A 17,452-nucleotide genomic window follows, 5' to 3' on the forward strand; every position below is an offset into this window, starting at 1 on the left:
AACAAATAGAGCAAAGACTGGTGAGTGGAATTAATGGTTGATTGCAATCTAACTGAAGAGAGGAGCAATTGTAATATCTGTGTGGCATATTCCTGGTTGGAGTATTTCCCTGATATGACATTGGACTATTAAGATGAATTACATGCTCAGTTCTCTGTTGCAGGGTGTAAATTACCAAAGCAAGAGTGCCCACCATCGCTCACTGAACGTTGGAGAACGATTCACCACTCTGGGCTCTGCTATCTTTTACTAGTTATTGGAGCTAAGATTTGTCAGGAACATGAAGCACCAACAACGGGATTGTTAGTGCTCCACGGCTGGGTTCTGGTTTGTATCATGTCGGAGAGTAAACTACTGTTTCTTTATTCCATTCGCAGGAATACGAACTTCAGCTCATGACCTACAAAGCTATGGTTGACTCCCAGCAGAAATCTCCAGTCAAGCGGCGCAGGATGCAGAGCTCTTCAGACATCATTGTGCAAGAGGTGGCCGATGTTAACGCTATCAATCTCATAGAACTGACATTACTCTCCTTACAGCAGAGGAGGTCAAGGGAAAAGTTAACGAAACTTTTCAGATTCATCCAGGGTTTTTCACCATAAGGTTTTTATCCTGAGAGTGCAGATGTAAGTGCAGTTGAACCAAAGTGAAGATGTGGTCTTTTTTGATGGAGTTAGTTATTTTAACCTGGATTGGACAGTCTAAAAGTGGTGTGGAAATGTATCTTCCTGATTTTGGGTAAGTCCACTGGGTGGGTGGCACAGAAACACGTTCATGAAGAAGACTACTTCACACCCTAAAGGAGCCTGGTTTGATTCTGACCTCAGGTGCTGTTTGAGTGAAATTTGTATATTCTGTTTGAGCGTTCCCCCTTCACAAAGATACAGGCTGATCAGCCTCTGTAAGTTACTTAATGTCAGTAAGAGGCAGAAGAATCGAAGAAGAGTTGATTTTGCAAGTGAAAATAAGTTACAGAGTTGCAAGGAAATAATGAGGGGGGCATTGGGAGTGATAGAGTTTCTCTGCTGGAGGCCAGCATGAACCTATGGGCAGAATAGCATCTGTGATGTAGTCAGTAATTCATTCAGTACTTAGAATGGAACATACGGGGAGAAAGCAAGGGGCTGGCAGACTGGATGGTTGTATCAGAGTCAGTGTAGGCTCACTGGGTTGAATGCCTTCATTGATGGGACTAGGCAGAGTAACAGTTCTGCGTGGACTAGATGGGCTGATTTTGTGCTGTAGTATATGACTGTATGACTGGGGGTCTGAAGCTCATCAGGCTACAAGAGGAAGATGGGATTAATATGGACGGGTATTTATGGTTGGCGTGGTTGTGGTTGGACAAAGGGCCAGTTTCATTGCTGTATGGATCATACAGACAGGGAAACTTGCAGATGAGATCTCGGTCTGGTATTGTTTTTGAAAATCCAGGGATGAGTTTAAGGGAGTAGTCTATGAGAGGCAGAGCGATGTTTTGTTTTGGAATGTTGGATACTTAGCCTTGTTTCTGAGAGGTCTCCATATTCTGTGGTGTAGGGGAGCAGGAGGGTCGCAACCTCAAGGCCCACTTTTACAGCAGAGATACAAAGCCTGTTAGGAAGAGGCCAGGGGTGGTTTGATTTTTGACACGAGATTCTGCAGTCTGGAGCAATACATATAACATGCTGGAGGAACTCGGCAAGTCAGGCAGCATCTATGAAGGGAAATGAATAGCTGGCATTCTGGCCTGAGACAATAGCTAGAGTACTGATGTAGTCTCAGTCCAAAGTGTCAACTGGTCATTCCCTCCATAGTACTGCCTGACCTGCTGAGTTCCTCCAGTATTTGTATGTTGGTCGATTTTCTAGTGTTCTAGTGCATCAGGCGAGAAAAGTTGGAAGTTAGGAATTAACTCTTTCCTTACAGATTGCCTCAAATGCACATTTAGCTGAAGCTTGAGCTGCATTAACCATGGTGTCACGCTGTTTTGTGTCCGTCTGCAGTTCATGGACCTCCGAGCACGCTACACTGCCCTGGTTACCCTGAGGATGCAGTATGTGAAGTTTGCCAGCGACGCTTTAAAAAGATCCGAGGAAGAAGAGGTAACTGCCACAAATATGGGTGAAAATTAACACAATATAAATGGAACTTGAAGCAAATGGGTATTTTCTAAATGCAGAGATTTAAAGAGACAGCATTCATTTAAAAAGTATGGACTATCCATACATATGGACGTGCCTGGTCATAGAGAGGTGAGGGCTTTGGACACACTTTGTTACCAGGAGAGATTCCAAGCATTTTGAAGTGGGAGAACAAGAGGAGAAGTGCAGAGAGCATAAGTGTGGTTTACAACAGCAGTCTTGGTAAGTGGATTTCCTGTTGTCCTCCCCTAGAGCTGTAAGACGTGCAAAGTGTGGAACATCCAAAGGAAAGAATTTGGGGGCATCAAAAGCTATTCTGTAGTTGTGTCATTCATGGGAGCTGGAACATGTTAAATAACATGCCTGGAGAGAAGAGACAGTGGTGAAAGAAGTTGATGGTTCAGTTAGAGACAGAATGAGTTATATTACTCTACCCTAGACATGGGCAACGTAAAAAAAGAACATGAGGTTTATTTTCATTATGTAAAATGTCACAACAGTGATTGAGTTGATATTAATTTAGAAAGAATGAGGTTCAATAATGATTTGGGTGTTGAGTGAGATGGGGTGGGTTGAGTTGTGAAAGTAGGTGAGTTAATGAGAATTTGGAAGGTTGTTTCACTGCTGCAGTGCTGCCACTTGCTGGTTATTTGGGTGACAGCAGCCATTCTGTTTCTTCATGCTAACAATACTGTCTGTGGTAGTGCTTAGGTTACTGGGTGCCTGCTGTCACTCTGAGGCTCTGCCCCAGTCCACGAGTGTGGCTTTAATTTTAATTTTAAATTTGTGGGACAGTTTTTGGCTGTAGTTACTGCTAATACTTTTATAAATTAAAGATCTTGCCCACTTTTTATTTGCCACCATGTTAGAACTGATCTGTGTCCAGCATCAATGTCCATAAAACTTTAAAATTCCTTTGTATTTGGTGAATATTTGGATTTGTAAAAGAATCCATGTCATTGATAGTCTGTAATAGGCAATTTAATTTTTAAAAGTCAGGCAGTAATGTTAAATAATTGCATTTTCGGACTCAAAATCTGTATATTGCAGACTCAAATTTGTATAGTTTGAGTCTCAAAAATAGTCTCTCACCACAATCCTTAATGCAGTGTGTGTGTGTGGTCTAGTAATTTGCATTCATTTAAAAATAAGTAAAAATTTGAATGAGCCCAATGAATGAGACTTGATTGAATTATTTCCATTCTGTTGAGATCTCTTTCCTAATGTTAACGCTGTCAGTGCCACATTATGGGGTCAGCTTAATGACATTATTAACAGTTGTCCATTGCCAATTAAGAACCTTAATATGGTAAATTTCTAATTCTACAAATACTTTTAGAATCAATATTTGCCCTGTATGGAGTTGGTCACAGTTTGGCAGATCAAGATTATGTGATCTTTGGTAGTACTGGATGTAATTGTTTGACTGGTAAAATTATATTTTTGTTTATATCCATTGAGATACTGTTTGAAAATCAGTTGACTCTGAGTTTGTTTCATTTCTTGTCAAACAGCAGTCTGGTTAGAAGAGTCGCACCCATGAGTTGTTGAAATCCATCTGGCTTGTGTAAGAGAATTAAAGAGGTTATTTCAGGTGCCTTGCAATTGCAGTGTAATTACATTGGGTTCATAACTTATAATCAGTTTTCTTCATTGACATAACCGAGCATACATCTTCAAGTTCTTTGCTGCATTGACCAATGACTAAGTCAATGGACAGTGCAGCAACGTCAGCTAGTTTAGTCTGTTTTCTGGTCCTTTATAAAGCACGTGGGGCTTCTGCAGATTTGGAAGGCTGGGTGGTACTGGGAAATAGCTGATCTCCATTACCACAGGTATCAGATCGCATCCTTGGAGACTGGACAGTTCTCGGAGGAGTAGACCAAATTACAGGGGATGCCCAGAGTGTCTTAATACTCTTGAAGTGTCTCAGCCTAAAAGATCAACTGTTTATTCCTTTCCAAAAATGCTGCTTGACTTGCTCAATTCCTCCAGCATTTTCTACATATTACTTATTTTAATACTGCATTGGAGACTCTGTGTACTTGTGGAACTCCCTTCATTTCGGTGGAACCTAGGGTCCTCCCGTCAGCTTGTACTCAGTTGGTGCAGAGGCTGACAGCCACTCATGGAGGGCTAAGTAGGCTTGGTTATTTCTCTCTGGAATGTGGGAGGCTGAGGGGTGACTTTATGGAGGGTTATAAGATTATGAGGCCCAGAGATAAGATAGGTAATCACAGTGTTTCATTGTGAGGCCTGCACATTTGACTACCCAGATGTTTGTGATACCACTAATCACAATAGGGGTATAAATGACAAAGAATTGGATTTAACAAAGTAGGGAATTGTCAGTCTTATGATTAACATGTGGAATGTTATTTGGAATAGAGTTTCGTAAGATTAGTGAAGAGAATGATCTTCATTGCAGCCATGTTCTTTTAGTGTAATGTTAACAAATGTTATAAATCTAAGTTTATGTGTTTTATTTTCCTTCTTCATTGGAAAGTCAGACAGGCTTAGGTAACGTGTTTCAAACTTTCAGTTAGAACTTTTCAACACAGAGGTTTTTCAAAGTCCGTTCTTTAAGAAGTTGTATCCTGATTTGGAATGTAAATTGCTGTTCTTCTTTCGTTGCTGGGACAAAATCCTGGAGCTGTGACACAGAGTACTTCTCATCACTCGGACTGCCGTGGTTCCCAAACAAGGTTTGACATCACCTTCCCCAATGGGGAAGAGGAACAAGTGAATCAAAATATTTTGTTTGTGTTGTGCACAGTGTGATATGCAGAGTGTACTTTACATGCTGTTCAATGTTATTGTACCTGAATATTTTTTTTCTATTTTTCGGCCTTTCTTCCCAACTAATGTTGTGTGGCTGAACTTGGTGAGGGACTTTCCTGCTTGTTGAACTATGACAAAACTCTTTTTCTGAGCCTTGTGCAAAAGGTGATGGGATATCATGCAATAGTCATTAGCACCTTTTCCCTGTTCCCTAAAAATCCCTAAGTAAATAGATTTTTCTCATTTTATAAGTGGTTAATTCATAAAATTCTAAATAGTACCTTTTCTGTTTTCCTCCCAGCCGTGACTCACTGAGCATTTGGTTTTATTTGCATTAGAAAAAGTTTCCAGCACATCCTGCCAGTTTAGGGGGTCCCAGTCAGCAACAGTCTCTGATGAGCCTGAACAACAAGACCTTGGAGAAGATGGAGGTTCCGGTGGTGGAGCTGGATCAGGTGAAAGGGAAGAAGTATCTATTGGAGCAGCGGTTGGCACATCTGCTGGAGGAAGCTGAGAGCAAGCGGAGGAGGCACCGGCAAGCTGCGGAAGAAATGAGGTTGGAGAAGAGCAAGTCCGACTTGGAGGCAAGTCAGTGCAAGTTAGAGCTTGAAAAGGTATTGAGAGAGAAGGCCAACTTGATGGTGGAATTAGAGCAGATGAAGCAGATGAACCTGGAGGGCCGTGAAGCTGGAGGGAAGCAGCACAGACACATGGAGGCACCACAACCACGGCCATCAGCTTTTGAGCAAATGGACCTTGACGAGACTGTTGGGCAGGCGGGCTTCGGATCAGAGATTCCACAGCAGGTAGTGAGGATAACGCAGATGTTGGACCTGATGCAAGTCTATATCAGAGGGCTGTTGGGCGGACCAGAGGCAGGGATGTCAGTGGTGGGAAGAGGCATCCCATCAAACGAACTGGAAAGATTGAGGGAATTAGTCAATGACCTCAGCCAGGTTACTGACCGAGCTGGAAATGATCTGAAGGTTTTGCTGCTGGAGATGAGCTCGCTCAAACACAACATGAATGAGGCTGAGCTTAAAGCTTCTCAGCACCTGACACAGTTGGGGGTGATGAGCCTTGAACTTGAGAACGTCCAGGTGGAGCAAGAGCAGCTGCTCAACAAGGTGGAGGGTTACCGGCAGAAGGTGGCCCACCTGGAAAATGAATTGAAAGACAGCCAGCAACAAGGGGAGAGTTCCAGAATAAAGGTCGAGAAGCTTTCCCGGGACTGCGACACTGCTCAGACCCGGATCCAGAGTCTGGAGAGGGAGCTGGAGGCTCTTCGCTCTGATCGGGATCTCGCCGTGCAGCGCGCACTAACCTACAGCACGACGGCTAGCAGCTTAGAGGAGAATCTGCAAGCTGCCGAGAGAGAGAAGAGCTGTGGAGAAAAGCAGTGGGCAGAGAAGGTCAGGGATCTGGAGGCCAAGCTGGCCGAAAGCCAACAGGCTTTGAGGGAGCTGGAGCACAAGTTGGACAAAGTCAATCAGGAAAGGCGTCGTGCTGAGGATGTTGCACAGCTCTTAAGGACTGAAGCCAGCCTAGTGCAGAGCAAGAGAACATTGGCAGAAGAAAGTGTGCAGTTTCAGCTAAAGGAAGTCTCCATCTTGAGAGAGAAACTGAAGAGTGCACAGGAGGCTATGGAGGAAAAGGAGAAGAGTGAGTACAAATATCAGGCAACGGTCAGGAAACTGGAAGATGATTTAGTGCAGCATAGACGCACAGCTACTGAACTGCAGCAGAAGGTTGATGAGCTGGTGTCGGCCAACCTAAGAGCGGAGAGGCTCATGGCCTGCGTCCGCAGTGAACTCGACTCCTTGAAGATGGAGAAGAAAGTTGCGGAGGAGAGGGGCGATGCGCAGAGGGTGCAAGCAGAGTGTTTGAGTGAACAGCTGAAGCAAGTGGAAGAGCAGCTGATTCAGAAGGTGAGAAAGGACCAGGAGCAAGAGAGCCGGGCTTGGAAGCTGGAGGAGGAGGTGGCGAAAGGGCAGCAGCTGCTGACTAGCCTGAAGGTTCAGCTGGCGGAGGTCACCGAAGCCAACGTGACAGCGGCAAGGTCCGTCAGGAACCTTCAGGACGAGCTGTCCTCTGTCAGAGAGGAGAAGGAAGCCTTGGCAGAGATAGTCAAGAGGCAACATTTACTGATGCATGAATTTGGTATCAAGATTGAGCATGCCCACCAGGAGCTGGATAAAGGACATGACTTGTCTTGGGGCAACTGGGCCAAACAGCTGTGCACTGGAGACAACCAACATGATCACCTAGCAGAAAACTTTGTGTGGCAAGCAAGTAACCCGCACCAGCTCCTGGGGGAAGATGAAGTACAGGACAGAAAAAGAGGGCTTGGGGATCAACATTACCCGAGTCGCAGCCTGAGCTCGCGGACCAATTTCAAGCATCAGCTCTCTGTGAGTGACCAACATGGCTGGAAATCCATGCTAACTCCCTGGAAAGTAGCTTTACAAACTAAATCCACGAGCCCACAGAAAACAGTGGGATCAGTGGAAACACAGAACATTATAATTCAAAACGAATTGCAGAAACTGAGGCTGAGCTCAACAACCAATGTGACAAAGCAAACCATTTCACCGTTAAGAAGCCCAGATCAGTCATTGGAGGTATATTTTAGTCCATAGAGACACCTCAGCTTGCTTGGGCATCTTTGGGTGTTTTGCAAGTGGACCAGACCATAACCAGGGCAGGCTATTGCAAATGTGTAAGGTTCATAATGAGCAGAGGAGACTGCTGAGAAAATGAGCTTTATTCATATTTTGATTGCTGGGTTAGTTGTATGCCAACCGTTTAATGCCAGGATAGACTGCAGTTTCAGGATTATAACACAGACATTTAAAAGAATATAGACAAATGTGATATACACTTCCTTTTTTCATGATCAGAGCCTCAATCGCTCTTGTCAGCCTGGTTTCCCTGAACTTGAGGCACCTACCCTTCATCCTAACAGGAACATACTGCCCCTGGCTTCTTGATATGACTCTTTTAGAAGCCTCACACTTGTCAGTTGTTCTTTTGTCTTTAAACAGAGTTGCCCAGTCAGCCCTGGCTAGATCCTGCCTAATGTCCTCAAAGTTGGTTCTGCACCAGTTCAGGACTTGAAACCTATTTGAAAACTAGGACTGTTTAAAAACTAATAGAATTGTGGTCACTGGACCCAAATAGAAATGGAATGGCAGATGAAAATTCATTAGTTTTAATTAATCAGCCATTCCCATCGTTTATCACTCACTGTGAAACACTAACTAGACTTCCTCTCTCCACAGATACTCCCTCATCAGCTGAGTACTTCAAGCATTTACTATTTTTATTTCAGTTTTTGTTGATCTTTGTGTGAGATAACTGATGGTAACCTTTGCACTTAAGTTTCCTATTAACACTCATCAGTGTCTCCAGCTTCATACACAGACACCAGGATCAGAAGTCAAGCAATGGATTTCTGTCATAATAAACCAAAGCCAATTGATCTCAGAAGGCCAAATGTTCTAAAATAAAATAATTTTAGACTGTAATCTGTAACTCCAATAAGATGCCAAATGTTCATCTCTGAGATGTTCAGCAGAAGAAACTGGTACCTGGACATGTGCTTAAATGTGCTTAGCTGAGCGAAGGGCGCTGAGTAGGCTACGGTCAATTATGGAAAACTCTGAACATCCTCTACATAGCACCATCCAGAGACAGAGAAGCAGTTTCAGCGACAGGTTACTATCGATGCAATGCTCCTCAGACAGGATGAAGAGGTCAATACTCCCCAATGCCATTAGGCTTTACAATTCAACCGCCAGGACTTAAGAACTTTTTAAAAGCTATTATTAATGCTTTTTGAGATAGTGATTTAGATGCATATCATATTTTTTACTGAGTTAAGTATTGTATGTAATTAGTTTTGCTACAACAAGTGTATGGGACATTGGGAAAAAAAAAGTTGAATTTCCCCATGGGGATGAATAAAGTATCTATCTATCTATCTATCTATCTATCTATCTATCTATCTATCTATCTATCTATCTATCTATCTATTCCACCTTGCTGACAAAAGAAATTTCTCTCAATAAACACAACCTCTCTCTAACTTACAGTAATATTTCTCTAACTTCCAGTAATTTCTCACCCTTCCCCCTTCTCTTCCATTCCGGTTCCTCACTCACTTCTCTTCTCCTTACGTGCCTATCACCTCCCTCTGGTGTCACTCCTTCTTCCCATGGTCCACTCCCCCTCCTCTCCTATTAGAATCCTTCTCCATCCACTTTTCCACCTACCACCTCCCAGATGCTCCTGATCTCCCATCCACCCACCTTCTCTCTCACAAGGTTTTTCTATCACTTTCTAACGTGTACTCCTTCTCCTCCCCCACCTTTTTATTCTGACTTCAACCCCTTTTTTTTCTAGTCCTGATGAAATGTCTTGGCGTGAAATGTCGACTGTTTATTCCTTTCCATAGATGCTGCCTGACTGATGAGTTCCTTCAGCATTTTGTGTGTGTTTCCCTTAAATATTTGTGACTTTATAGAGACCCCTTCCCCTTGCCTGTTCTAACATAGTAATCGTCATTATCATCATTATGTGTCATGCTATACGACGTGGGCAATCATGGTCTTAACCATTACTATGATTGTTCTTGGCAAATTTTTCTACAGAAGTGGTTTGTTGTTGCCTTCTTCTGGGCAATGACTTCCCAAGGTGAGTGACCCCAGCCTTTATTAATACTCTTCAGAGATTGTCTGCTCGGCTTCAGTGGCCACATAACCAGGGCTTGTAATATGCACCAGCTGCTCATACAGCATCCATCACCTGTTCCCATGGTTTCACGTGACCCTGATTGGGGGGGGAGGGGAGAGGCCAAGTGGGTGCTACACCCTGCCCAATGGTGATTTGCAGACTAACGGAGGGAAGGAGCGCCTTATACCTCCTTTGGTAGAGACATATCTCCACCTTGCCACCCAAACAATTGCATTGGCTTCACCAATTAAATGCCCCTCCATCGCACTTGAGTGACAAGGGATGACTGGGTGGTTTCCAGTGTAACTGTTTCAGAAAGGATGACTAGTATGAGTTGGGTGAGAACCCAAGTTCTGGAGGTGGAACTCTACATATTGGTGTGGCTTTCAGATGATTGAGTCTGCCTCTGTGTCTGAGTACTGATAAAATTTTGGTAACGGTTCATGGATTAAGCAACACACACCAAATGCTGGAGGAACTCAGTTCAGGTCGCATCTATGGAAATAATTAAACCATTGATCTTTCGGGCCAAGACCTTCCATCCTCACTCAGTATCTCCTATGTCGAGTTCATGGATCAAATCGCCTGGATTTGAGATTTACAGTGAAAGCACCTGCTTTGTACATATCAGTAGGATTAGACCAGACACAGATGAATGAAGGAATTTACAGCACAAAGTAATCTGAAGTTCCTCAGAACATAAAACCACTCTAAGGGAACCCTAAACCCCATCCATTATAAGAATGGACAAGGAACACAAATGAGGAAATTTGACCAGGAGCCTGATTGCCCTGTTAGATTTGGTATGGATGATGGCCAAATCCAATAAATCCACCATTCTGTAGGTGCAGTTTTGCTCAGGTCCACAGTCCTTGGCCCCACAGGCTTACAATTCCACAATCCCACCATCACACTCTCTCACTGGTTTACAATCCCACCATCCCCCCCCACCTTTGTTAGTAATCCATTCTTCAAATAAAAGCACAACTCTGCAAATGGCCTCCATGTAATGACACTCAGTGATACAAGGGCTTTTGGTTCAGTGACGTGTGCAAGTTATGGAGTAAATGTAAAGAAGTGCAGATTGCCTTTTTATGTTTAATAATTAGAGTCATAGAGTCAAAGAGCACCACAGTACAGAAACAGGTCCTTCAGCCCATCTAATCCATGCCGAACAGCTACTCTGCTTAGTTCCATAGAAAAGGACAGAGCCAAAGTAGAAATACCTTCTGGTCCACTCAAAAGACTGGCTGTTTGCATCTATTTAGACCCTGCTCTGCTATGGTGGTTACCATCAGACATTACGTGCCATACTTCCTGTTTCTTGCTGCAAAATCTGCTGCTGATCTTTGGGAGCTCTTGGTTTTTTCTGAATTGCTTCGTTTGCCCCTTGCTTGCTGGCACGTCTGCTTCTTGTAGGCTCTGGGCCAACTCTGACGTCACTCAACTCCTCATCATGTTTAACATTGATTTTTGCAGATGGCTAATCTGGAGCTAAGCCAATCACTTGGCAGAGTGGAAAAAACTTCCCAGGGCAAAGAGATGCTTTCGTTTGGAAAAGAAAAATTAAATAATAACCCCAAACTTTTAGAAGCCGAGCAGATGGATAACGAACCGAGTAAGAGTATACAGGAGGCTGCTGGAACTTCCATTGGTCAAAGTAAATGCAACAATCACATTGGTGACGCAGAGCAAGTCAGATCTAGTAAAATGGACATAGCTCCCAGTGCCGAGCTCTCGTCACAGAACTTGCCATCTGAACTACAAACCAAGAAAAGTGAGAAGTTGCCAGAGTCTCCAAACCTGAACAACAACACAATATTTCCAGAGGAGGCTGGTGACAGAGATCCCAAAACCAGCAGCCCTAACATAAATAGCGCATCTCGAGACAAATTCCTTCCTTCCAATAAAACATTGGAATTTCAAGGTCTGCGCCGCCATGTAACAGTGAAGGAGCTGGTCGAGGCTGACATCCTAAATAAAAATTTTGCAGAGCAGCTTGATAAAGGGGTTAAGACGGTCTTGCAGGTTCAGGCATCCCTAGGGAAGTACCTGAATCGAGTTAACTCAATTGTCGGCCTGTACTTGGAATCCAGCAAGCAAAAGATCTCGTTCAGTGAGGCAGTGAAGGAAAGGATAATCGGATCGAGCGTAGCCCTTGAGTTTTTAGAAGCTCAGGCTGCAACAGGCTTTATTGTTGACACCTCATCCCACAAAAAGTACTTGGTTCAGGAAGCAATAGAGAAAGGACTGGTGGCCCCAGAATTTAACCAGGCACTGCTTGAAGCAGAGAAAGCAGTTACAGGTTATCAGCACAATGGGAAGACCTTGTCTGTTTTCCAAGCGATGGAAAACAAGCAGCTTTCGAGGCAAGTTGGAACACGGCTCCTTGAGGTTCAGATTGCAACCGGAGGAATCGTTGACCCAGTACGCAGTATCAGGTTGCCTCTGGAGGCAGCATGTAAGCAAGGACATCTGGGCCTGGACACCATGCAAAACCTGTACAAGACGCTGGGCAGTGTAAGAGGTTTTCATAATCCCAACACAGGACAAGCTGCACACTATTTGGAATTGATGAAACTCTGTGTGGTGGATTTAGCAGGGAGTCATCTGCTCCTCCCTTTTGGAACACGAAAGATCTCCACCCCATCCCCCATGAGGCCTAGTACCATTTCAGTGGTAGACACGAGTACAAAATCTGAGATAACTCTATATGATGCCTATCTGAAATACTACATTGAGAAGCAGACTTATCTTGAACGTTCAGAGTTGCAGTCCCAATGGAGGGAGACCACTGACAAGTCAGAGGGCACCAGCCAGTCCTTTCTTACCGACGTTAACTCCGGAAGGGAGTTCAGCATTGATGATGCCTTAGCACAGGGTAGGATCAGCCAAGCAGACCTAAATAAATATCGGGATGGCCAAATCACAGTGACAGAACTTGCTGACATGCTAATAATTAGAACGACTGTGCCCCCTAATCCCAACAGCCCAATCGCAGGCATTTGGGACCCAAATGAATGCAGGAGAGTTTCTGTCCTGAAAGCCATGCATCAGAATTTGGTGGACCGGTTGACTGCCACTCGATTGCTTGAAGCACAGGCTTGTACCGGCGGTATCATCAATCCAGCAAACGGCAAGCAATATTCCATTTCAGAGGCATTGCAGAAGGAATTAATTGACACGGAGATTGCGGCCGGCATTCAAAAATCACAACAAGCTTACCGAGGATTCCTGCAGCCAGGTTCCCGACTTGCTTTATCAACTGTCGAAGCTCTGTGCAGGAACCTACTGGGGCGGGACCTGGGTCATCGATTCCTGGAGCTGCAGTATCTGACTGGTGGGCTGGTGGATCCAAACTTGCAGAGAAGAATGTCTGTGGAAGATGCCTTGTGCAAGGGTCTTGTTGATGAACAGACAGCACAGAGGCTACGGGATGAAACAAAGCACACTAGGAACTTGATTTGTCCAAAAACCAAAGAGAAGATCTCATACAAAGAAGCCCTGGCCAGAGCTGTTTTTGACTGTCATACAGGATTGAGATTCCTGGAGGCAGCTGTGAAGTTTAATGCCCTAAAGTAGTGCTTCATAACTAATCCCTCTTCTCCATTCCATCCCTGACAATTTGTTCCTCTGCTTCTCTATGTATTGGCTCACCCAAAGCTTTGGCTGGGTTAGGTTATAAATATTTCAGCCATAGCTCTTTTATGGGATGTTCCTTCCAACTGTTTTTTTTAATCTCCCTCTTTATTTAGTCCTTTCCCAATGTGCCACTTGGGTTTATGTGCTCGACTGGCCTCTAGTACCCATGCCTATTGTGCATTCTTCACAGCTCAGATCAGTCAATGGCTGTCAACAGGTGGGAATGGGGTAGCGAAACTTGATCCTGTTTTCACCATGACTTTCTCAATTGGGAAATCAGTGCTTAAAACTCAGCAATGTGGTTACAGTTGGCTTTGGAGGCAAAATCAATGGGTATGTTTAAAGCGGACATTGATAGGTTCTTGATTGGTAAGGGTGTCAAAGGTTACAGGGAGAAGACAGGAAAATTGGGTTGAGAGGGATAATAAGTCAGCCAGAATGGAATGGTGGAGCAGACTCAATGGGTCAAATGGCCTAATTCTGCTCCTATATCTTAAGGCCTCTGGCTGTTTAAAGCTTTTGTTCCACACTTACTTGTGATTTATGAGGAATTTTCTATTCTCTCATTAATTCATTCCAACTGCAGAAGTGAAGTGTAGTTGGAGGTATATCTGGAAGGTTTCTGGTGCATTAGGTTCATCCAAAGAAACAACCTGTTTACCAACCAGAGGGACAGCTTCTCTCCCCTTACTCTGGTACAGTGATGCCCTTGGCCCAGTTCTGTCAGTTGGCCAAGAATAGTGAGAAGAGGACCACTGGGAGTAACCAGGAAGTGCCCTGGTCAGCACCTCAGCCAATGATATGATCAAGGAGTTGTGTTCAGACACTGGACATCTTCTTGCCTCCATTTATGGAGGCAATTCTCCATGACCTAATTTTCTGTATCCTCTGTGGTGGTGGTGGTATTTTATAATTTCAGAGACATTATGATCTGGAATCCATTGGCAGCAAGGTTGGACATAAGAATGACAAAGGGAAAGGTTTGCAAGCATCTGAGGGAAGAGGATGAGTACAGATTCCTGCTAAGCTTCATTATGTTATGACTCCATCATAGAATCCTATCTCAGAAGGGCCACCCTGTTAGCTTTACAATGCCAATGTCACAAATTCAATTCCTACCACCGTCTGTAAGGAGTTTGTACGTTCTCCCTGTGGTGACATGGTTTGCCCCTGGCTGCTCCAGTTTCCTCCCACATTCCAACGACGTATGGGTTAGTAAGCGTTCATAAGTGTGGGCATGTATGTTGATGTCAGAAGCATGGCGACACCTGCGGCTGATCCCAGGATATCCTCGAAGTGTGTTGGTCGTTGATGCAAAATGAAGCTCTTCACTTTATGTTTTGATGCACACATGACAAATAAAGCTAATCTCTCTGTTTAAAAAAATTTTTAAATGTCCTTCCAGACATGAGCTTAATAACCTTTAATAGACATTTCAATTTGGTTTGGAAGGGCTCGCCACTTTGAATAGTGGTAGTTGTAGGGTAATATTCCCCTGTCAGTCATCCGACTCAGACCACAAGGGAATGAGATATCCATACCGAAACTCTTGGTTTGCCCGACAGGCTGTCCTGATTGCCAGTACAGTCAGTGTGGGCCTCCAGCTAAAGAGGGAATTCATGGCTCATTTCCTGCCACAAAATGCTCTCCACTGTCTCCCCACTCAGGATGCAGTCTCTCTTTCTCACTATTTAATGAGCAAGAAGGTTACATTCAGTGATTTAGATTCACGGACCCAAAGGAGTGCAGATGCCCACTGTCAGATCTCATGCATGGGGTCCTATTTCTGGTAGGAGCAGAGCACCAGCTGGTAACTTGTTCCTGTGCGATTCTTTCCTATCATGGAGTCGATGGGGAGAGCATCCACCCTGGTGAGAATTTAATATGGGTGATACCTGATCACACCCTCACAGTGGCTGATTGTTCCTTTCCTATTATGTGAGTATCTTTAGAGCAGGAGTTTGGGTCAGTGGGCAGAAATGAAGAGGAGAAGGAGATGCTGGAGGGATGTGGAACCTTCAATATAAGATTCATTCTTTCTCAAATAGATCTTACTGGAATGAATGAGTGTATATCCAGAAGACTCTTGTTCCTATATTAAATCCAACTTGAAATAAAAAAAGCTTGTTTAGTTTTTTGAGTTTCCTGTAATTATTTGTCATTGTTTAGATCAAAGAATTTAAAGAAAAACTTTTGAAGCAACCATTTGGTGTGTTTTTTTCAAAAATGGGAAGTGCCAATGTAAATTTGTTTCTGTCCACATGAAGCCAACTTGGATGGATCTATAGCTCACCACGTCTAGACGAATCATCTTCAACTTAACCTTGCAAACCTTTTCGAAAAGAGTACTTTCAGAAGATGTATCACAGATTTTCGCATTCTATGAAGTTTCAAAGACCATCACGTTTGGTGTCATCACAGTAAAACTCTGTTAAGTTTGCACTTTTAAGTTTGGCCACTTTCTGAATAAAGTAACACTTTTTTCAGTGAAGAGAAGGATTGGCAATTACTCGCTTTTCATTGTCCACTTGTAACCGTATTCTCTGCATATCCTTTTAGCTGTGTCACTTAAACTTTTGTCATAAATTGACACGATGACTGACACTTGAAGTTAGGAAGAGAATCTCAGTGCCCACAATATGGAATGAACAAGGAAGCATTTGAAGGAAATGCTTCATGCTTTAACATGTAACCATCAACTCTTAAATTCAAAATAAGAAGCCGCATTATCAGAAAATGTAGTATGCAGTTTTGTAAATGATATGGCTGCTTGTCTGTGGAGAGGATGTTTCGTATAGTGGGGGAGTCTGGGACTAGAGTGCACAGACTTGGAATAGAAGGATGTTCCTTTAAAACAGAGAAGAGGAGGAATTTCTTGAGTCGGGGTGGTAAAACTGGAATTCATTGCCAGAGATGGCGGTGGAGTTTATGTCTTCAGGTATATTTAAGGTGGAGGTTGATGAGTTCTTTATTAGTAAGGGTGTCAAAGGTTATGAGGAGAAGGCAAGAGAATGGGGTTGAGAGGGATAATAAATCAATCATGATGGAATAATGGAGCAGACTGAATGGGCAAAATGGCCGAATCTGCTCCTATGTCTTATGGTCTATCTGTATATTAAAGGGTTGTACATTGTCTGTACTGGTAGAGCTCCACTGTCATTTCATTACTTTTAGACACCAGATTATTCTTAACCTCCAGACTAATATAAATTTGGAGAAGTGGCGATGAAAATTAATCTCAAATGTGGTCTTTCCTGTTGGGTCTTACAAAAGGCCAATTGCATTGAAAGTAATTGGAGTTCCCTTACATCAAGTGGTATTATTTTGAATACATCTTTTAACTTCATTAGAAGTCAGTAGAAGAGGCAAAGCAAGAGCACGTCGAGAAGGTTGGTGAACTATTGAGATGGGTTTCTGAGAAGAGCAAGAGCTTAATTACGAGACAACAAAAATCACCCACATCTGAACCTGGTGGAAGAGAGCCATCACTTTCCGAGCAACAGGTACAGTCACATGAAGATATCAAGGTTTGGATTGTATCTGGAACAATCCCCTCAATCAGTTGGAAGTTTACATCCCATGCCAATCTTACAGAATGAAGGTGTAATACGTCTGAAGAAATAATGTTTTGTGTTGTGACAATAAGCACTTTCTTGGGGGAAGGGCGAGGCCAAGTGTGGAACTGAGTTCATTTTATGATGTAATTTTGCCTTAAGGCAGGCATGATGGTAATGCTTCACATTTATATGTAGCAAAAAATTGCAAGACATTTCACAAAAGATAATTTAAATAAGATTGAAGATCAAGCCACCAAAGTAGACAATAATGGTAATTGGAACAAAAACTTGAACAGAAGTACATTTTAAGAAATGTCATAAAGGAGAGGTTTGTGGTTATAAGTTGCAAAGTTTGACAGAGGGAATTCCATAGCTTTGGATGGGGCAATTTGATACACAGCTATGGATGGTGGGGTGAAAATAAATGATGAATAAGGAGCTAGGTCTGGAGGAAAAAGAAGTAGAGGGTATGAGGAGATTTGGACTCAATGGTACACTTTATAAAATTGAGTCAGATTGAGACTGTAGGTCAGGTTGAGGATATTTATCAGCATTAACTCACCAATAGGACAGGATTCTATCAATATAACTTTAATGGTTCCACCCAAAGATCAG

The 17,452-nt window shown here is 43.3% G+C and overlaps 2 protein-coding genes across 7 annotated transcripts in view; both read left to right on the forward strand.

The window, feature by feature from the left end:
* Positions 1 to 17,452, forward strand: part of dst (dystonin) — a 579,575-nt gene that overhangs the window by 294,352 nt on the left and 267,771 nt on the right. For all 6 annotated transcript variants that reach the window (XM_073056532.1, XM_073056533.1, XM_073056534.1 and 3 more), the window contains 3 exons: positions 378 to 485; positions 1,986 to 2,084; positions 16,631 to 16,783. In XM_073056532.1, coding sequence (XP_072912633.1) covers positions 378 to 485; positions 1,986 to 2,084; positions 16,631 to 16,783 — 360 coding nt within the window. The remainder of the gene's footprint in view (positions 1 to 377; positions 486 to 1,985; positions 2,085 to 16,630; positions 16,784 to 17,452) is intronic.
* On the forward strand, positions 4,678 to 15,719 carry LOC140733341 (desmoplakin-like). The gene is made up of 2 exons (XM_073056550.1): positions 4,678 to 4,828; positions 11,118 to 15,719. The coding sequence occupies exon 2, from the start codon at positions 11,118 to 11,120 to the stop codon at positions 13,218 to 13,220; it is 2,103 nt and encodes a 700-aa protein (XP_072912651.1). The 5' UTR covers positions 4,678 to 4,828; the 3' UTR covers positions 13,221 to 15,719.

Source organism: Hemitrygon akajei, chromosome 9 (assembly GCF_048418815.1).
Source record: "Hemitrygon akajei chromosome 9, sHemAka1.3, whole genome shotgun sequence".
NCBI classification, from domain to species: domain Eukaryota; kingdom Metazoa; phylum Chordata; class Chondrichthyes; order Myliobatiformes; family Dasyatidae; genus Hemitrygon; species Hemitrygon akajei.